We start from the raw sequence: 22,549 nt of genomic DNA, 5'->3' as shown, positions 1-22,549 counted from the left end.
CAAGGAAGACCACTGGGAATTATCAGTTATATTTTGTTGCACTGCATGGCATAAAGCTGCCTCATAATAAGTAAATTGCTTTTCTGCAGTACAGCAGAGCTTAGTAGCATTAGCCATCTCTTCAGTGTAGCAGCCAACTTCAGTGGCCTACAGTATCCAGTATGTTTCACAATATGTACAATATCATGGCATACTATTCTTCCCCGATCCCATTTTATGAATTATTTACAAATTCAGAAAAGAGCCATGAATTACAAATATAAGGGGGGGGAAATTGATAGAAAAAGAGGCATATTTAATTTTTTTAAAAAATATTTTAGGAAGTTCACACATTTAGAATAAATCTTCATAAGCACTTGTGAAACAAAGGGCAGAAGATCAGATCTTTAACTGCTGTAAATGGACGTCCCGCAGTTGACTTGAGGATGTGGTCCACACCGTCTGTCCTCAGACTGAACACTCAGTTCAGACTAAATAGATCATGTGTAGTTATAGATGAAAGAAGAGAAAAATAATCTTACAGATTGCAATGTACAGAATTAATCACATAGGTAAGGCTGGACCATCCTTTCAGCATCAAGCCCAAGTGACCAGGTTTGTGGAAAGAAAGTTCTGTGGGGACAAGGAAGGAATCCTGTACTAACCAAGTCTTGAGTCTATAGTATCCCCATGTGCTCCTGTGCCCTCTACTCCCACCACTCAGTGTTGGGGGAAATGACCAGTTTCTCAGTGCAGCAGTGAATCCCCAATTCTGAACCCCACCTCCATTTACATCCTACGTGCAAGTGTCACTGTGCAGAAATGTGGAGGGATCTCCTGCATGCACGAGGTGCGGAGTTCCTCTGTAGGCTCGCTAAATTATGGTGCCCTTGCACACCTAACTCACTGCAAGCCAGGGCAGTGAAGGAAAGTAGGTTTGCCATGTAGACATTACGAATGTAAGTGAAAGAAGAATCAGAGTTTCAAATGTGATGAATTAAATAAAAATTCTGGTACAAATAAATTCCCTAAAAAAAATCACCCTCCAGGGTAAAATTACCCACCTATCCAGCCAGCTATTAACACTACACCCTGCATTCTAGTATGGAAAATGCACTTCTCCATTTTCCCTCCAGCATTCCAACTGGGCAATTATACATTGCTCATAATCATACAGAAAAGCAAGACTTCTTAATTTGTTGAGGGAACAAAGTGGCTGTATATACATAACTAAAGTACTTAGACTGCTTAACTTTACTCACACAAGAAGTTCCATTTAATCCACTCCTGTGCATAAAGCACGTTTGTTACTATATTTTGTGAGCGTGGGGCCCAATGCCATAATCCCGACCCTCTCCTCTAGAAGGGAAAAAGAAATAGTCACTTCAGAGGAGAAATTGCATAGTTTTTGCAAAGTCCAAGCGGAAGCTGTCTGCTTATAGGAATATTACGAAGGCTACAGAATATATGAGACCTGCTCAAAGAAGCAGGAAGTTTTGTTTCAAAAACTTTCTTAGAGATGCCCATCAGTATCTCCACTGCACTTCCCATGGGCCTGCAGTCAGTATAGGTAACAGAATTTTCCAGATCATCTACTTTGCCCTTTCATCAGTGCATCCATATTTTCCTGTAAGGACTAGGTGATAGAGTTGGCATTCAGTTTGTCTGCTCTTGATCTCATGATGAATATTCCCAGGACAGTGAGAATCCAGTGTTTTGCCAAGCCTGGAAAATCTAATGAGGGAGCTGTTGGTTCAGAGAACTCAGAGGCAGTCCCTCACCTTCTAAAACACAGGCACTGGAGCTTACCACAGTAATGTGACTACTTACTTGGTAGGTCTTTGGGCGGGAGGTTTAGTAGGAGATTCTAGTTGTCCACATCCTGATGATGAGGCTGAGTTTGTGATGGAAGTAAATCTCTCTCTGAGCCTGCATTTTTATTTATCTTTCCGAGGCTGTTAGGCTGCAAAATAATTGCAAAAGAACATAGTCCTTTAAACAATAATGTGTAATTATTGTTTTCAGAGGGTTTATTCTGCTCAATTATGCTAGTGTGAATTGGGAGTAATGCCCCCTCAAGCCAAAGGAATTGCTCTCGATTTTATGCTGATGTAACGGAGAGCAGAATTTTCCTTTTAAAGTATTTATTCTATAGGTAATAATGATACACATCCATTTCAAGAGGACTTATCCTACACAGTATGGCTAACTATTTTTTAAAAATAAAAATGTAAATGCTTTCATCCTGCACATTAAATACAGTTAATTAAAATTTAAGAAATGCCCCATATATAATAAAAGTGAAAATCTGTGAAGTTCTTGACCACCCTTCCAGTCCAGGGCTAATCTTGTCTCCTTCAATTTATTTTAGGCTCATACCTCTCTCAAAAGTGACACCATATAGCCAGCTGGAGGTGGAGCAATTTAGGATATGTCTACACTGCAAAATAAAGGTGTGTTCTTAATCCATGTTGGCTAACTTGGGTTAAAAACAGCAGTGAAGACATGACAACTTGACTTTAAAGTGGGTGAGCAGCTCAAGTTCAAGTCTATAGGGAATATAGTCTATAAACCGAAGTTCGCTAATGCAGGTTAGCTAAGATGAGGTAAGAACGCACCTTTTTTTGCAGTGTAGACATGCCTTTGGTGGTGGTAGCACAGGGCAGTTTATTTTATAGATCATTTAATAATTAGCACAAAGAAGAGGAAAACAATCATAAGAACATAAGAAGTCATATTGGGTCAGACCAAAGGTCCATCCAGCCCAGTATCCTGTGTGCCAACAGTGGCCAATGTCAGGTGCCCCAGAGGGAGTGAACTTAACAGGTAATCATCAAATGATCCATCCCCTGTCACCCATTCCCAGCTTCTGGCAAACAGAGGCTAGGGACACCATCTCTGCCCATCCTACCTAATAGCCAATGATGGACCTGTCCTCCATGAATTTATCTAGTTCTTTTTGACCCCTGTTATAGGCTTGGCCCTCACAACATCCTCTGGCAAAGAGTTCCATAGGTTGACAGTGTATTGTGTGAAGAAATATTTCCTTTTGTTTGTTTTAAACCTGCTGCCTATTAATCCCTGAAAAGGGAGAAAAAATTCAAAATGCCATACATGAGAATTTTATGTTTGGCAGTTTGCACTACAGAGCTAAAACGTTTCTTGAGGTGCCCTTTTAAGCTGCTATGCTGTGCATATGAAACAGGCACCTCTTTATCTTACATATTAAATAAGGATCGATTATGTTTTTAAAATGAGAGTACTTAATATTGGAGAATTCCATATGCTGGGTTATATAGTTTAGTAGCTTTCTCACACAAGCAGCATTCAAATGAATCCCCTAGAATGAAGTTAGGGAGTAAAGGCATAGAAATGCAAACACTAACAACAGGCACTTGGGGAAATAAATTAGGCATGTAGCAGTTCAATTGCCCAAGATCTTTCACTTGCTGAATTCTCAGTTTGAGGTTGGCAGTAAGATGTGTATTGCTGTTATCTGGGTTGTACTATATGGTGTCAAGGTTCCTCCCCCACTCTGAACTCTAGGGTACAGATGTGGGGACCTGCATGAAAACCTCCTAAGCTTACTTTTACCAGCTTAGGTTAAAACTTCCCCAAGGTACAAATTAATTTTATCCTTTGTCCTTGGAATAACCACTGCCACCACCAAACTCTAACTGGGTTTACTGGGAAACGTAGTTTGGACACGTCTTTCCCCCCAAAATCCTCCCAACCCTTGCACCCCACTTCCTGGGAAAGGTTTGGTAAAAATCCTCACCAATTTGCATAGGTGACCACAGACCCAAACCCTTGGATCTGAGAACAATGAAAAAGCATTCAGTTTTCTTACAAGGAGACTTTTAATAGAAATAGAAGTAAATAGGAGTAAAGGAATCACCCCTGTAAAATCAGGATGGTAGGTACCTAACAGGGTAATTAGATTCAAAACATAGAGAATCCCTCTAGGCAAAACCTTAAGTTACAAAAAAGACACACAGACAGAAATAGTCATTCTATTCAGCACAATTCTTTTCTCAGCCATTTAAAGAAATCATAATCTAACGCATACCTAGCTAGATTACTTACTAAAAGTTCTAAGATTCCATTCCTGGTCTATCTCCAGCAAAAGCAGCATATAGACAGACACACAGACCCTTTGTTTCTCTCCCTCCTCCCAGCTTTTGAAAGTATCTTGTCTCCTCATTTGTCATTTTGGTCAGGTGCTAGCGAGGTTACCTTTAGCTTCTTAACCCTTTACAGGCGAGAGGATTTTTCCTCTGGCCAGGAGGGATTTTAAAGGGATTTACCCTTCCCTTTATATTTATGACATATGGCAATCAATAACACATGATTGGGAAGGGGTATGGAGCCATCAGCAGCAGACTGAGGGGTAGGAGGGGCTATGCTGGCCAATGGCCGCACTTCAGGGAACCCCCATTGGAAGAAGGAATCTCCCAACATCTCCCCACGCCACTGAGTGCACACGGAGGTGGCAGTAGCTGTCGGCACAGCAGATGCTTTCTGGCCTTTAGGCACTTACAGTAAGACGACAATACAGGTAACATTAGATTGGACAGTTTGGGCTTTTGGTTTTATTTTGGAGGTTGGGGTGGGTGGAAGAAGGGTAAAGTGTTGCAGCAGCAGCAGGCATGGTGAAACCTGTTTGCTTGGGCAGCTGGATGGGTGAAGGGAGGGGTAGCAGGAAAAGAAGTGTATGTTTAGGGTGTGTTTTGAGGAAAGAAAAGTATCTAATTCAGAAGACATGGTCCCTAGACATCATCTTGAACTTTGTGCTCTGGATGCTGTTTGTCCGTTGTTCTCTGTCTTTCCTATTTAGAATGTAAACTCCTTGGGCAGGGAATGTGTCGTCCTCATGTGTATGTTCATTACCTAACATGATAGGGCTTCAGTGCTGATTGTGACCTTAGGGCACTACTGGAATGTGAACTTGAATCATGATTATTAGAATGACCCATGCTTTGTTTTACTTATGACTCAAAGTAATGTATAATAGTCACTGAGAGTTCTACTTTACTGATTTTCTGTTCACTTAAAACATACATGTCTCCCTAGCTGTCTTTTGACTGTCTTTCTGAAGAAACAACGGGACCGTTTCTTATCTCAGTCAAACCAATGTAACCCTGATTGGAGATCAGAGTGTAGCCCATAAACTTTTTCATTAGGAAACCTATTATTCAGTTGGAGTGCTGGTGAACAGTGCTAAATTATATGGAAAACTTAAGTGCTCTATCCACTGAAGAGTACAGTACATTCAGTGGCTCTGAGAACTTCCCCATGGTGCCCTGCTGACATGCCTCGGTGCTGAAATTGAAAGACTGCACTTAAGCATTTAAATGTAGTTCAGCTTTGATGCCCTCTCAGGCTTTGACGTTTGCACTTATACTGCCAGCAGACCTGTCAGTTGTAATAGACTTAGGGCTTGTCTACCATGGCCCCACTGTGCAGAATATGGCAGTGTAAGTTGCAGTGTGGCCTAAAGTGTTGCACTGTAACTGCCCTGTGTAGACCCTGCTAGGGTGAACGAAAATGTACCTACCATAGTTCCTGTTAACATGGTCCATTTTCATTTGCACTAGCAGGGTCTAGCAGCATGTAGTTACAGTAACTCTTTGGTGCGCGCTGCAATTCACACTGCTGTAGACTGCACTGTGGGGCTGTGTACACAAGCCCTAAGGCTTCATTCACATAGGCCACTGAAGATCTCCCTTAGGGAAGTGACATTTGGCAACTAACAGCCTGAGCTAGATTTGAGCCAGTAACTGAGATGAACGGTTCTGCAGATCATGACGAGGCCTGGGAACCATCTGATCCTTAACAAGACTTTTCTGTCCTGTCTGGCTTTTCTGATTATTTTTTCCATTTTGCAAATACAATTCAAGTATCTCGTGAATCCTATATTGGCAGGTAATAAATGAACTGTAACAGAATGTTTCCTTTCAGTTTTGCTGGATGTCTCTCTCTATTCTTGCATTATAAGAAAGGGTCAATAGGAGCACCTCATTTACCTTCTCTGTGCCATTCATTATTTTGTATGTTTCTTTCATGTCCCCTTATTTGCTTCCTCTCTAATTCAGCCTCCTCTGACTCAGTCAGTAATTGGGTTTTTTTAAATAGAAACTAAGCTATTTCACTCTCATTCAAATGGCTGCCCTCTTTCCCTTTTAATCTCTGTTCGTGCTTGTTGTGAATTATTGTTAGTTAATAGAGAGACGGCTACTGTGCTTTACAGGCCAGGCATATTTTGGTAGCAAACCTAGTAACATTAGCGTTGGGATTCCCTCAGAGATCTTTTCCGCTTATCCAGAGGGCTTCATTCAGTTCTGGAAGAACCCTTCATCCAGTTCTCTGGGATCCAAAAAACTTAGTTCAACTCCAGCTCATCACTCTGGCTACTTTATTAGGCATGTAACAACTCTTGGGTTTAATTATGGAGGATACAACTCCAATTCATGTCACGCTACACACCTATCTTTATAGACATCTTTTCTAGCTGCTAACATCTATACCAGTGGCCCTCAACCAGGGGTATGCGTACCACTGTGGGTACGTAGAGGTCTTCCGGGGGAAGGTCAGTTTTTCTAGATATTTATAGAGTTTTACAACAGGTTACATAAAAAGCATTAGAAGTCAGTACAAACTAAAATTCATATAGACCATGACTTGTTTATACTGCTCTGTATACTATACACTGAAATGCAAGTACAATATTTATATTCCAATTTATTTATTTTATAATTATATGATAAAAATTAGAAAATAAGCAAATTTCCAGGAATAGTGTGACACTTTTTTTGTATTTTTATGTCTGATTATGTAAACAGGTAATTCTTAAGTGAGGTGAAACTTGGGAGTACGCAAGACAAATCAGACTGAAAGGGGTATAGTAGTTTGGAAAGGTTGAGAGCCACTGATCTATGCAACTTGCATGTAAGGACCAATTGTTTGGCATATTGCATAAGGCAAGCTTATCAGTTCAAGGTGTTTCTGCCTACTTTGTTTACTAAAAACATACCCACAATAGCTTGCTTAGTTCTTGCCTCCCTTTAGTTACTGTAAACATACACAACACTTACTTGTTTCAGCAAGTATTTGTCTGGGGTTATCTGGTCTTAACTTGGGCCTGCTCATGTCAGCTAAGTTATCCCTGCAATTAGTTATGCTCATCCTAAGAAGCATATTTTACTGTGGTTGTTTTTCACATTTAAATGTGGTGCAGATGGGTCCAGGATCTCATTTTTGGGTATCTTTGTGACAGAATGTCATGCTGTAGAGCCATGCAAATCGATACAAGGCTATTCTGCTGACTCACCCTGTCAACCAGACCAGGTGAGTCCATAGGTGCTGGAACTATGGGTGCAAGGGATGCTGCCACACTCCCTGGCTTGAAGTAGTTTCCATTATATGCAGGTTTACAGTTTGATTCATTGGCTCTCAGCACCCCCAGTATACAAATTGTTCAGAACCTCTTGGTGAGTCTCTTTAGATTCAGTTTGGGAGTATAAAAGACTGAGTCTCTCCAAGGCAAAAGGAGAGATGGGAAGTTGTGAAGGTAGAAATCCTAGGAACAGCCATCTTAAGAGGGTGCTTAGGGTAAGGTTTATGTTTATTGTTTACATTAAGGATATAAGAAGACCCCACTAATGGCCCATTGCATGTGTGCTGAGTTGAGAGTGGAGTGAGCGTCCACGTACACTTATTAATTAATCTTTGTTTTTTAAACTTCCATTTACATTTTGCAGGTGATGGAAGTCAAAGGACAAATGATCCATGTGCCTGAGTCAAATTCTATTTTGTTTTTGGGTTCCCCTTGCGTGGACAAGCTGGATGAACTGATGGGCCGAGGCCTACATCTTTCTGACATACCTATCCACGATGCTACCCGTGACGTCATATTGGTTGGGGAGCAGGCAAAGGCCCAAGATGGCTTGAAGAAACGAATGGATAAACTGAAGGCAACATTAGAGCGAACACACCAAGCTCTGGAAGAGGAGAAAAAGAAGACAGTGGATCTTCTTATTTCTATTTTCCCAGAAGAGGTGGCTCAACGGTTGTGGCAGGGGCAGCAAGTTCAGGCCAGGAAGTTTGATGATGTCACCATGCTCTTCTCAGACATCGTTGGCTTCACAGCTGTATGCGCCCAGTGCACCCCCATGCAGGTGATCAGCATGCTGAATGAGCTGTACACTCGATTTGACCATCAGTGTGGATTTCTGGATATCTATAAGGTAAGGTACTTCAGTCCATAAATTAGGGAAAGCATGTCTTCTTAAGTTGTCCCTGTAGCTCACTTCCTAAGTTGCAAAAACAATTTTAATAAAGTTGGTTGGAAAATGTTACGGTTTTTGTTTATGGAGAATTTTGAGGTTGTGGTGGAAAAATTTGAAATAAAAAATAGTTTGGTTGAAAACAAATATTTTTGATTCTGAAATGCCACGACAGTACCTTATGGGAGCTATAGTTTAGGTGCCTCATCCTTTCATTTTCCTCTGTGCACTGGGCTCCCTGATCAGACTGTCTCCCATGGTGCACCACAGTCTCACCTTTTTCTGAGAGGAGGTGGTCACCATGAGCAATACATAGCCATTGTGTATTACGGCTGAAGAAGTCCGGCTGGAGACCTTACTCCATAGAGGAGAATGAGGCACTGGAATGACAGCTTCCATGAGGTACTTTAGTGGCCTTTCAGTGTCAAAATACTTTGGTTTGGGGCCAAAAACTAAAATATTTTTGTTTTTTGGGCATTCAGTTTTTCAACAAAAAAGAAAATCAAAACTATCCACAGAAAGCTGACAGTTTTCAAAATAAATCATCTTTATTTATAAACCTTGTTTTTTGCAGGAAAAGGTTTCAATGTAATTTGTTTACTAGCCCTAGTTTTCAGGCTCTGTTAGTTTAAAAAAGGAGCCATAACTCTTTTATTTGGAGATCTACATGTGGACCTCTAAAGCAGAACTCTCCTAAAATATTTTCTCTTAAAAGGATGGTTTTTTCACAGTTTATGCTGTGTTTTGTGATTTTAATAAAGAAGGGGCCAGATAGTCTTCAGCTGGTGTAAATCAGTGTAACTCCATTGCAGCCAGTGGGAATATGCCAATTTTAACCACCTGAGATTCAGGAAAATATCCTTGTTGGTAATCAGTTAGAATCTTTCTTTTAGCAAAATGTAACTTTGTTAATGAGTTCTATCCCATTTGCACTTGCTTCTGAGTCCTTTCAGATTTGAATGGTGCCTATTGTAATTCTGAAGTCCGAAACGCCACTAGTGTGGGGTTTTTTGTCCCAGGTCATGTTCAAAATTAAAGGGACGCATTTTCTGTTTCGGGTTCAGATGTGACAAGTTGGTGGAAATCTCATGAACAGCTGATGTTGTGAAAGTGTCTCTAGTCAAGGGTTCTTAAATCTGTCAATCTCAGTTGATTTGCATCAGTAGGACCAAATCTAGTTGAGAACAGCTCATGAGATTTCACTGACTCTGAACCTTAACCCCAATCTGGCTCTAAATCTGAACACTGATTCCTTATCTCATTCTACTTGTTAGGAAACTACAGTATAATACAAGGTATAACAAAGGTAAAAACAAAATCTGATAGGTCAAGGAGAGTAGCACAACATGGAAAGTGAAGCTGAAAGATGATGGGTAACGGTAAACCAATTCACACAAAGATTTCATCCAGACATTTCTAATACAGAATCTAAGAAATATTAAAAAATAAAACAGCATTTCAGAGGGATAGCAGAGGCAGCATCTAACAGGCCTGGGTGTCTGTCGTTTGTGACAACAAGCAATAAGAACCCACACATCTACTTCTAATTTGCATCTTCATGTATTTATGAAAGATTCTTTGTGTAACACTGCGGGGTCTGGGCCCACTGTAGTCTTTTAGGCTCGGATTCACCCAGGGATTTAGGTGTTGGGGCGGTCCCAACACCTACCTTATGGGTCTCTAGAAAAATCACAGGAAGAACCCTGTGACCCAGAAAGCCTGAGTTAGTTGCTAGCCAATAGGAGATGCTGACTAGAGGGATACGTCCTAAACCCCACCCCTCTCACGGAGATAGGTGCCTAAGTTCACGCTGCAGAGAGGCTCCAGTCTTTGCCAGTGATTCAGAACCAGGAACTGCTCTCCTGGATTCAGGTGCTCAGGTGCCATAGGTGAGAATAATTTAGGCACCTAACTCCACAGAAAACAGGCATAGGAGGAGGTGGTGCCTACCCTGTAACTTTTAGCCCAGTGGTCAGCACACTCCTCCAGGATGTGGGAGACCCAGATTCAATTCCCCCCTCTACTGAAGGGGGAAAATGGATTTGAACAGGGGTCTCCCACAGCTTTAAGTGCTATAACACTGAGGTATGAGGTACTCTGATGTGGGCTTCCCTCAAATCACTCCTGTTGAAGCTGTTCCACTCTGGCTCAATCGCTCATTATTTATCCAAAGAGAGTGGGAAAGTGGGAATGACTCTCTAACCCCATGATTAGGGCATCCACATGGGAGACCCATGTTCAAATCCCTTCTCCCCCCCTGTAGCAGAGTGGTTAATTGAACCTGTCTTTCTTACATCCCAAGGGCTCGAACCTCTGGGCTAAAAAATTTTCAGGTGGCCACCACCTCTTCTGCCAGAAATTCAGTCAGCAGTCTCTGAGTACACCTACCAGATCAGGCCCCAAATGTGAGTCCAGACATCTGTCCTCCTCAGTTTGTCAATTGCTCTGAGGCTTAGATGGGAAATAGACAGCCAGACACTTAGAGTAAGACAGCAGTGTACATGCCCGGTGGCAGAAACTTAGGCACTGCATCGGCATAGGCACCTGCAGCATCGGGTGGGAGTTCTGTGAATCGCTGTAGAACCTTAAACTGGGACTTAGGTACCTAAAACCAGACTTAGGGCTTGTACACACTACCGCTTATGTTAGTATTACTTATGTAGCTCCGGGGTGTGAATAAGCCACCCCCCCCCCGCGTGACGTAAGTTACACTGACCGACCTCGGCGCCGGTGTGGACAGCACTATGTCAGCAGGAGAGCATCTCCTGTTGACATAGCTACTGCCTCCCGTGGAAGTGGTTTTATTATGCTGACAGGGCGCTCTCCCGTCGGCATTGGTGCAGCTGCGCTGCTGTAGCACTTCTAGTGTAGACTAGCTCTTGGGCATCTAAATCCCCAAGTATTTACCTTTGTGAATCCAGGCTTTAGATCTAGCTCTCTTCAATCCTTTCCTATTCGTGCTTTCTTGACCTTTCTCCTCCTGCATTATATTTCAGGGTGTTAAATTTTACTGTCAGTTAGAGAATTGATATGGTTTGACTAACCAAACTGTAATCAATCCTGATGAAGTGTGTCCTGGGATCCATCAGATAAGTGTCTTGGAGTTTCGGTGGTGTTTTTTTGTTTGGTTGTTTTTTAATAATGTCTCTGCTGGTTTTTATGTGTAATTTTTTTCCAGGATCTGAAGTGTAAAAATTAGGGCTGTCGATTAATCGCAGTTAACTCATGTGATTAACTAAAAAAAAATTAATCATGATTAATCGCACTGTTAAACAATAGAATACCAACTGAAATGTATTAAATATTTTTGGAGGTTTTCTACATTTTCAAATCTATTTCAATTACAACATAGAATGCAAAGTGTACAGTGCTCACTTTATATTTTTTATTACAAATATTTGCCCTGTAAAAATGGTAAACAAAAGAAATGTATTTTTCAGTTCACCTCATAAGAGTACTGTAGTGCAATCTCTATCGTGAAAGTGTAATTTACAAAGGCAGATTTTTTTTGTTACATAACTGCACTCAAAAACAAAACAATGTAAAACTTGAGTGCCTACAATGCCACTCAGTCCTATTTCTTGTTCAACCAATCACTAAGAAAAAGAAGTTTGTTTACATTTACGGGAGATAATGCTGTCCACTTCTTAATTACAATTTAACTTCAAAGTGAGAACAAGTATTCACATGGCACTGTTGTAGCTGGTATCACAAGATATTTACATGCCAGATGCGCTAAAGATTCATATGCCATTGCATGCTTTGGCCATTGTTCCAGAGGGCATGCTTCCATGCTGATGACGCTCGTTTAAAAAAAATGCGTTAATTAAATGTGTGACTGAACTCCTTGGGGGGAGAATTCTATGTCTCTTGGTCTTTTACCTGCATTCTGCCATATATTTCATGTTATAGCAATCTCTGATGGTGACCCAGCACACGTTGTTCATGTTAAGAACACTTTCACTGCAAATTTGACAAAATGCAAAGAAGGTACCAATGTGAGATTTCTAAAGATAGCTACAGCACTCAACCCAACATTTAAGACCCTGAAGTGCCTTCCAAAAATCTGAGAGGGATGAGGTGTAGAGCATGCTTTCAGAAGTCCTAAAAGAGTAACACACTGATGCGGAAATTACAGAATCCAAACCACGAAAAAAGAAAATCAACCTTCTGCTGGTGTCATCTGACTCAGATGATGAAAATGAACATGCACTGGTCTCATAGACTCATAGATATTAAGGTCAGAAGGGGCCATTATGATCATCTAGTCTGACCTCTTGCACAATGCAGGCCACAGAATCTCACCCACCCACTCCTGCAATAAACCTCTCACCTATGTCTAAGCTATTGAAGTCCTCAAATCAAGGTGCAGAGAATCCTTCAGCAAGTGACCCTTGCCCCATGCTACAGAGGAAGGCGAAAAACCCCCAGGGCCTATTCCAATCTGCCCTGGAGGAAAATTCCTTCCTGACCCCAAATATGCTTTAGATTGTTATCGAGCAGAACCCGTCATCAGTATGGATGCCTGTCCTCTGGAATGGTGGTTGAAGCATCAAGGAACATATAAATCTTTAGAGCATCTGGCATGTAAATATCTTGCGAAATTGAGCTTTTTATGTGTTACTTTTGGAACAATAAACATGTTAATCACAGAAAAAACAATCTGCAGTGAAAATAGTTTCCATTAGCTTAGTGAAAAGCATGCCAGTGAGATTATATTGCTATGCAAAGGGCAAGTTCAGTTTCTCTCTGCTTCTACAGCCTGAAGAGAGCTGCGGGAGCACCAGCTCCATGGCCTTAAACTAACAAACATAGTAGCCATTAGGATGAGGATTAGGATGAGGACACCCCAAAAATATGAGGGTGAGGAGCTTAAATGTGGTAAAAGGTAGGGGCTATTCATACATATATGCATGAAGGATGTCAAGGCCTATAGCACATCTGGTCTTAAGTAAAACTGTGGAGTTCTCCATTGGCATGCTAGAGTTAGACTAGGGTCCATCTCAACCTTCAGAGTTCTCCCCAAGGATAGAGTGAGTGTACAAATGCTTCCAAGTGCACATTCCTGAGGGACATCCAGAAAGAGCCTGGGACCTTTTAGAAATTGTCTCTATAGCCCTCTGCATGCTAAACAGTTTGCCTTTGACTAAAACTGTTTTGGTAATAAAACCATGAAGAAAAGCATATTAATGGAAGAAGACTTGTATCCTCTGTGGATGGGCACAGAGGAGGACACAGACTGAGCAGTAGGTTACACACTTGTTCTTTACAAAGGAAGCTTATCCTGAGTGTCTGAGGCCCACACAATTTTAAATCACGGGCAAGTCTCAGTTATGTAACCAGTGGCCATCTTGGTTGATATACAACGGATTAAACCAAGCCCCTCGGGACCTGAAAGCATGAGCTGCTACAGCTTCAGCTAAAGAGCAGGGATCTTAAGCCTACCTCTGTAAGAGACTTATATTTGGTATTTCGGTTCAGTATGGTATCAGATGCTCTGATAATATTTATCTGTGAAATTAACTTATGAAATCCATAGAGGAAAATATCTTGCATATGAAATATAATTAATTTTATAAAGCATATTTCATATGTGGTGTAAGGCAATTTTTAAAATAAAATAATGGATGGATACCTCCAGTACTGCAGTAGTGCAGTACTGATCAGAGAAATGATGGTAGTTGCAAAATTTTATGATGAGCTTATTTTCTATCTGAAAGATCAGCAGTTTTCAAACAGAGTCTATGGAGTCTGATGGCCTGAAGAGCACTCGGTGGTGGTCTGTATGGTGATGGCTGTCCCTTTCGGTTTCCAATTGCTAAATCACATGAAAAAGCATCTAAAATTATTCATTACTTTCTTAACGTTAAGGAATTGGTGTAGTTGCTATGGAGATGTTATATGATCACAGAGGAAATAGTTCATGTGATCACAAATGGGTGAGGAGATTGTGTCATGGACCATCTATAAAGTTGTCGGAAAAAACAGTCGAAAAAGCTTGAGAACCCCCTCAGCTAAATGACAAAAATAGCAAGTCTGACAATGTATCCTCAGCAATAGCTGTCACACAGACTTGGACATTAGGGGCCTGATTCAGCAAAGCACCTAAGCACATGCTTATCTTTAAGCATGTACCAAGAAAGGAATACAATGAGTGTTCTCTCCCATTCCTTTTGAAAACTGGCATGGAATCTTTAACTGTCACCAACACGTTCATCACAGATGGATGGAAGTGACATCAATTTAACATTTTACATTAGTCATCACCCATATAATTACTGCCCTGCAGTGTGACCATTGGATGTGAGCCCAAATCATGAGGAGACACTTGAATCTATTATTTTCTGAGCCAGAATCAAGAGTGATGCCAATGACCCAGTTATGTGTGCTGTATATGGTACATGTATGTGTTATACATTCTGAGGGTTATTACTTCTAGTTAACTGCTTTGAGACATTCCTTGTTGAAATCTGTGGGTTCATGGATCACAGTACTTAAATTATCTGGCCTGGCATTAGTTTTGAAGGAAGCTTGGCTAAGTCCTCTGAGAAAAATAAAAGGGAACATGTAATTGTAAATCATCCTGTTACTTTGACAAGTTATTTTATGGTTTACTGCCTTTTGTATAACTGTGTGCCACTTTCCATCATGAATTATTGTATGGTAGTTAAAAGTAAGGATTGTCCTGTTCACTGCAATAAGGTAGTACATTGATGAGGTGACTGAGAACAGATTGTTATAAGCAGAGCATCAAAAAATAAAACCAAAATAAAAATTCTACTGAATATTTGTATACATTTTTAAACAAAACTTCTTAGTGTGTTTTGCATCCCTCCTCTATTTGCTTTTCACCAAAACAGCAAAATATTATTTTAGCAGAATATTTGCAGAAAGAGAATTTGTAGTCACCAGTATTTGTATCTGAAACCTGATTTTAAGTGTTATGCTCATCTAACCACAGGGAACAGAAACATACCATGTAACTTATGTGCAATCAAAACAGTGCAGTTTTCATATATCCTTCTGTATAAGCAACAGATCAAGAATAATTTGCAGAGATTAGCTGGTGAGTACTTTTTGAATAGCAAATTTGGGGAAATTGACATCAGTTTGTAAAACAGAAAATGAGGCAAAATTAATCAAATAAATTACCTGTTACCAGTCATTCACCCAGCTCTACTTTTAAAGCATGTTGAATTCAGAATCTCAATGTGAGAGAGTGCTTCTGACCTGGAACTAAGAAAGGGAAACTAACCAAAAAGCAGTAATAGTTCACCATTATTTCACACTTTGCATCCAAGGATCTCAAAATGCTTTCAATAATTAATAGCTTTCCTTGACAACTCTCTGTGATGTAAATATTAAGTATTTATTATCTCACTTAACAGATGAGACATAACACATTGAAGGGCTTCAAAGTGTACATGCACAAGTTCATGCATTTTTTTTTTTTGCATGGCACATGCAAACTCTAGTCAATAAACAGGTGCAAACTGATAGCATACAAATACACATCCTAGATATTTGTACATAGAAGATTAGGGTTGGAAGAGACCTCAGGAGATCATCTAATCCAACCCCCTGCTCAAAGCAGGACCAACACCAACTAAATCATCCCAGCTGGGGCTTTGTCAAGCTGGACCTTAAAAACCTTTAAGGATGGAGATTCCACCACCTCCCTAGGTAACCCATTCCAGTGCTTCACCACCCTCCTAGTGAAATAGTTTTTCCTAATATCCAACCTAAACCTCCCCCACTGCAACTTGAGACCATTACTCCTTGTCCTGTCCTCTTCCACCACTGAGACCAGCCTAGCTCCATCCTCTTTGGAACCCCTCTTCAGGTAGCTGAAGGCTGCTATCAAATCCCCCCTCAGTCTTCTCTTCTGGAGATTAAATAAGCCCGGTTCCCTCAGCCTCTCCTCATAAGTCATGTGCCCCAGCCCACTATCATTTTCGTTGCCCTCTGCTGGACTCTCTCCAGTATTTCTACATTCTTTCTGTAGTGGATGGGGGGGCCCCAAACCTGGACGCAATACTCCAGATGTGGCCTCACCAGTGTTGCCGAATAGAGGGGAATAATCACTTCCCTTGATCTGCCGGCAACACTCCTACTAATGCAGCCCAAAATGCCATTAGCCTTCTTGGCAACAAGGACACACTGTTAACTCATCTCCAGCTTCTCGTCCACTGTAATCCCCAGGTCCTTTTCTGCAGAACTGCCGCTTAGCTAGTCGGTCCCCAGTCTGTAGCGGTGCATGGGATTCTTCCGTTCTAAGTGCAGGACTCTGCATTTGTCCTTGTTGAACCTCATCAGATTTCTTTTGGCCCAATCCTCCAATTTGTCTAGGTCACTCGGGACCCTATCCCTACCCTCCAGCTTATCTACCTCTCCCCCTAGCTTAATGTCGTCTATGAACTTGCTGAGGGTGCAGTCCATCTCATCATCCAAATCATTAATGAAGATATTGAACAAAACTGGCCCCAGGACCGACCCCTTTTTGAAGGTTTACTCCAGGTGTCTTATAGAAAAACACACAAACTCTGCAGCAGAGCCAAGACTAGACCCCAGGGGGAAGATCCTCAGTTGATATAAGTTGTCAGCTCCATGATCACCATTGCCCATAGTTTGGGCATTTTTTTTTTGTCTAGTGTGGCTTTCCATAGTATATGTACCGGACCACAATGCCTGAATTCTTGGTCAGTCTGTCTCTGTCCTGCTTAAGCCTCTGTACTTGTTCCGCAATGATGGCTGTCATTGTTTTGATCCTTTCCTAGGCCAGTTCAGCTGCCAATATTATTTGGAGACGTTTCCCTAGCATTGGATCTGTTTGTCTCAATAATCTCTCCTGGAAACTAACATCACTTGTTTGACAAACGAGCCTGTCTCTCTTTTGGGAATCTTTTTAATATTTCCAAAGTTATATGGAGATGCCAGGGTTCTCAGCTCTGTAACATAAGTATCTATTTCATCTTTTTCTTCTTGGTTCCAGGTAAAAACAGTATCTCTCCACAGTCTCATTCTGTCTGAGCTGACCGTACTCCTCAAACAACTTAATCGGCTGTTCCAGTGTTTCGGGCACTAATCCTGGCAAAAGTGTCCCATTCGCTCCTTGTCCTTTTCTTCCAGTGACATAGTGAAAAACCTTTCCCTTCATTTTCCCATGTTTATTCGCTGGTGATCAGCTCTGCATACAGACTCAATTCTTGCTAAAAATCCTAAATTTCAAAGGTGCAGCAAACCCAGTAACTATGAGAAACTGTTACTCAGTAGTTCTGAAAATTAAGTCACTTATTTAGATGTTGAAGAATGGAGTTTTGGAGCCTAACTTCAAGCATACATTTTTGAAAATCGTGCTTTTAGTTTTTAATTTTTTTTCTTATGACGTTGCACATATAGGTGTTAACTTCAGTTGCAGGAAAAGTAGAAAATCCCAACACCATCTTCAAGGGAGACTACTGACCCTTAGCAGGGGGCAGGACTGTCTATATTCCTATGCCCAGGTGCAGTCTTAACCAATATCCTCACAAAAGGCTCACTGGGAATCATGAGCTTCAAACTATGCTGAGGCTTTATATTTAATAAGTGATGAGTCCTAACCTGCTTCTTGGCAGATCTTCTTGGCACATATGGTACTGTTAAGGGTACATCATTTCTTTTCATCTCTTCCTCATACTTTCTCACTTGTGTGTTGCTGTGTCTTCAGCAAATATTAAGTACAGTAGGTTGCTCCTCTTATGTTGCAGAGGCATAGGACTTGAAGGGACATCATGGGTCATTGAGTTCAGTGCTCTGCAATTGAAGGCAATGCCATCATATAATCAGTAGATAAACATATCAAGCTCTGCCTTAAAACTAGCTAGGATTTTTTCCCCCCACCCACCCACCCACACACACCTCCCCTCCAAGGTTATGTCCCCTCCAAGACATAGGCAAGCGAGGCAGCTGCCTAAGGTAGCAGATTTACAGTAAGATGGGGTGTGATCTACCCAGCATTAGCCTGCCCTGAGGTGGGTGAATAGTCCATGTGGAACCTGCTGACACACGTTAACAGTTCCTTAATGTGCTTTGATCTAGCCCTGGTACAAAGAGGACTAGCTCAAAGTGCATGAATGAACCATTAATGTGCATCAGCAGGGTGCTTGCAGTGCGTATCCTGCACACATTAACCCATTCGCAGAGGCCTTGGCCTAGACCATGCAGCGGAGGCACCCCAGAGGATCTCCCAGCGAGGCCTGACCCCTGATGGCCTCTCCCTGGATGAGCCTGGGTACAAAGGACCCCCTGGGGCAGGCAGCAACCAGATAAGTGGTCCCCCCCGCCCACCCTCATTTGCCCCCAGCCTTGTCCTGCCCCTTTATGGTCTTGCCCACCATTTTCCCTGCCATGCCTTAACCCCCCTGCTTAGCTTTCCTGTTCCCATCTCACCCGTGTCCTAGCCCATTTTCCACTCAGGGTCCTGCTCCCCCATCTATCTCTCACCTCATGTGCCCCCTCACCATAGGGGCTGCAGGTGGCAGCAGGAGAAAGAGCCATTGTTTCCATGCCAAAATCTGGCTCAGAGCATGCTGTGGCCTGGCCTTCACCTGCTGGCTGCCGAACTGAGGACAGGCTAGGTCTGGGAAACAGGATATCTGGTGCCCTCAGCCCTTGGGCTCACCAGCAGGGAAGGCTAGATAAGGAGCAAGGGGAGCTGGGGCTCTGGACGGTCAGGCTGGTGGGGGAGCAGGAGAGTCGGGCACATGGGCTGGGGGGGGTCCTATGCTGGTCCCCTGTTTTTCATTCCTACTGGCACCCACAGCCCTGACTCCTTGGGATCTTTCTTCTTCCCCAGTCCTCCTCTCCAGAGCTCTGCCCTATTGTGTGCTGCTCCTCCACTCTATTTGCCTCTGGGGTCCTGCCCCACCGGTCCATGGCCTCCTTTTTTAGCATCCTGCCTCATCTGTCCCCTGCCCTCACCTCATTTGCCCCATGATCTTGGTCCCTGACCCCTAGTTTCCTAGCCTCTCCATACATCTGCTTCTGTTATAGTCCCCTGACCCTGTTTGTTCCCCACTGTGTCCTGAACTCCACTCCATCTGTTCCTATGTTCTGGTCTCCTCCTGGGTCTTGGCCCTATCCCTACTCTGTGTTCATACTCCAGTCCCCCTGTATTATCCTCCCCATTGTTCCACCCCTGGATTGCATGGGCTTCCCCTTGCCCAGCCTTACGTCAGAGACACCCCCTCCCCCCAGCTTGTTGCTGCTTCCCCTGCACCTTAGGGGCTGCTCTTTGGATTGATACTCAGAGAGGATCACTTGAGATAGAGGGGGTTGGGGGAGGGCCAGAGTGAGCCCCAGGCAGAGGTGCCGACTTTCTGGTTTCCCTAGGGCAGCTCAACCCCCCCCCATCCTTCTAGGCCTAGGCCCCGCCCCCACTCCAGCCTTCCCCCCCAAGGCCCGTCCCACCTCTTGCCACCCCCACTTCACCCTTTCCCCTAGGCCCCATCCCCACTCCACCCCTTCCTCTGAGCACACTCCACCCTCTCTCTGCCTCTTCCTCCTCCCATTCCTTCCCCTCCTCTCCAGCAGCTCCTGCAAGCTACTCAACAGCTGATCACCGGCGCCTGGGAAGCGCTGCGGGGTAGAGGGAGGAGCTGTTCAGTGGGGCTGCTGGTGGGTGCTGAGCACCCACTATTTTTTTTGTGCTCTGGAGCACCCACAGAGTTGGCATCTATGGCCCCAGGCCACGAGCCCCAGTACATAGTGCTCTTGCAGATAAACCCTAATACAAGACTGGGAAGGGCTGCTGGCTCCTCACGGTGGGAGACCCTAACGGGGAGTCCTTCCAGGGAAGCCTGTTTATACAGGAGCATGCTGCTCTTTTTGCCTCTGTCACTCCAAAAGGGGAACTAGCATGGGGTGTCTCCTTTGAAATGTGGGTGCTGTTTTAGAGGAATTGCTTAGGTTCTGGGCAGGTGTTGGGGGGTCACTTATCCACCCTCACACCCAGACCAGAGCTGTAACTATATTGTCACACCACAGTGTGATCCAATCTGTGTGCCCCAGACTCTCTTGTGCCCTTATTTTCAATTTTTTCTTCTACCTGGGGGGCTTCATCCTCTCAGCTCCCCAAGTATAGGGGGCTCTGCCACTTACACCTCTGCTAGGAGCTTTACCCCTTGACTCCTGGGCCCTACCAAAACTTTAACAAACCCAGTGCCTATGTTAAGGAACCCTTAACGTACACAGGGTGCACACAATGTAGTAGGAGGCCAGAGGCACACTGACCTTCTGTAGGGCAGCAACTTGTCTTGAGCAGCCTCTGCTCCCATTTGAGAGCTGTGCCAGAGCCTCACTCTGCTGATGGGTAGAAATTGTCTAATTTCCAGTCTAAATTTATTCATGAGCAGTGGAGGAAAGGTGACTATACATAGCACTAATGGTCAGCTGACACGGGGCTGGGATCTTATAAGAAGTTGTGTAGTGATTAAGAAAAAGGACTAGAAGCCACGACCCTGAGTGAGCCATTAACTTCTCCATGCTTGTGTTTGCCCATTTGTGGAATGAAGACAAAAATACAGACTTCCTGAGGCTATTTTGAGGCTGAATTAAAGTATGTAAACTCCATTGACTTCTTTGCATGAATAACACTCCAGGTGTGCAAAATATTGCAATATTTTAATAATTTCTTTATCAGATTAATTGGTACAGTATTGGGGTACAAGAGTACAGTAGCAATTTATCCCATACTGTTAATTAGCTAATGCATAATCATTAAAGGCAATGGGAATTTTGCTATTGACTTGAATGGGAGCAGTATTCAGAGCTTAAAAAAAATGTTTCTATTCACGTTATCCAAGCTTTGTTGAGCAACCCTTTATTTTGTCATTGCAGTCACCTGACACTAAACAACTGTTTTACAAGTTATTGTTGTGACATTCTGTGTCTTGGGGGAACACCCTGTAACCCCCATATTCCTCATTTATATATAATTGTGATCTTACCTTACAAGGGATGCTTTATATGTATCAGGGGAAAGGTTATGATCTGCTGAAAGACATTTCTCTATCCAGATAGGTATATCATTAATGCACATGAAGTTGAGAATTGTGTTGTATGGTGGTCACTAAAACACGCTGTAAATTGGGGAATCAGCCAGTTATTAGCTCACCAGAGGCAACAGCAAGGACAGTAGCCAACACCTGGGTGGGGTGTCAATCAACCCATCAACAACTGTTGTCCAGCAAGGGCGCTACAATGCAATGACCGACTCACTTGCATGAGGCTACACCAGGGGAATTGCTCAACCTCACCTGGAGACTCAGCAATGCACCCAGACAAGCCTAAACTTGATTTCTAAGCACATGGACTGAGGGTATAAAACCAAACACAGGGGGCCCATGCGGGGCCTTTCTCCTTCACCCATCTATGCTGCAAGCAACGAGGACACTCTGAAGAGGGGACTGGCCCAGATTTCAAGGGTGAAATCTGTGTACTATGAACTGCAATATCCAGTGGGGTGAGAAAAACTGCTTAATCCAGATGTTGACCGGTCTAATAGGGTTGAGAGTTTAGTCTGCATGCTTGTATTTTATTTTATTTTGGTAACTAACTCTGACTTTTTGCCTATCACTTAATATCACTTAAAATTGATCTTCTGTAGTCAATACATTTGTTTTACTGTTTATCTTTACCAGTGAGTTTGCCTGAAGTTAATGGTAAATCTGCTCAGGTTTTACAAAGGCTGGTGTATGTCCAATTTCCACTGATGAAGTGGTGAACCAGTTAATAAATCTGCACTGCTCATATTGAGCAGTGTAAGATGGTATATTCCTAAGGTACAATGCTGGGAGCTGGGGGGGAATTTGGCTGGTGCCTTTCTCTGGGTGATTCATGAGTGGCTCTGGAAGCATTCATGCAATCTAGCTGGGTGTGGGGGCTCCACATGCTTTTGTGCTGAATGATGATCGCTCCTGGAGGGGTTTGCTGCTGGTCACTAGAAAGGCACTGAGAGTCAGGCTGGAGAGAATTAAGGGGGCACAGTGGTCCCACAGTCCCAGGCTGCACACTGGGGATCCCATCACAATTGTGTCTAGATGGTTTTTGCTGTTTGTTGCAATCTAGTTCTTTACTCCAGTGTCAGCTTTGCTCACCAAGAGATATTAGCAATATGTGACCCATAAATGTCATTTCAGGACTGTACTATGCAGACCTATTTTCGACACCATATAAATTAAGTCTGTCTTTGTTTTTACTAGTGAAAAATTATTAATTCTTTTCCTTTTAATGCCAGGTACAGAGCC

The 22,549-nt window shown here is 42.8% G+C and overlaps 2 protein-coding genes across 2 annotated transcripts in view; both read left to right on the top strand.

Moving 5' to 3' along the window:
- Positions 1-22,549, top strand: part of MSANTD4 (Myb/SANT DNA binding domain containing 4 with coiled-coils) — an 804,538-nt gene that overhangs the window by 220,909 nt on the left and 561,080 nt on the right. The window lies entirely within an intron of this gene.
- GUCY1A2 (guanylate cyclase 1 soluble subunit alpha 2) overlaps positions 1-22,549 on the top strand; it is a 275,143-nt gene that overhangs the window by 135,136 nt on the left and 117,458 nt on the right. Inside the window, exon 5 of the mRNA XM_073320048.1 lies at positions 7,740-8,225. Within this exon, the coding sequence (XP_073176149.1) occupies positions 7,740-8,225 (486 nt within the window). The remainder of the gene's footprint in view (positions 1-7,739; positions 8,226-22,549) is intronic.

The sequence above is a fragment of the Lepidochelys kempii genome, chromosome 1, assembly GCF_965140265.1.
Source record: "Lepidochelys kempii isolate rLepKem1 chromosome 1, rLepKem1.hap2, whole genome shotgun sequence".
NCBI classification, from domain to species: Eukaryota; Metazoa; Chordata; order Testudines; family Cheloniidae; genus Lepidochelys; species Lepidochelys kempii.
Note: the sequence above shows the minus strand (reverse complement) of the source record. Positions and strands in the feature narration are given on the sequence as shown.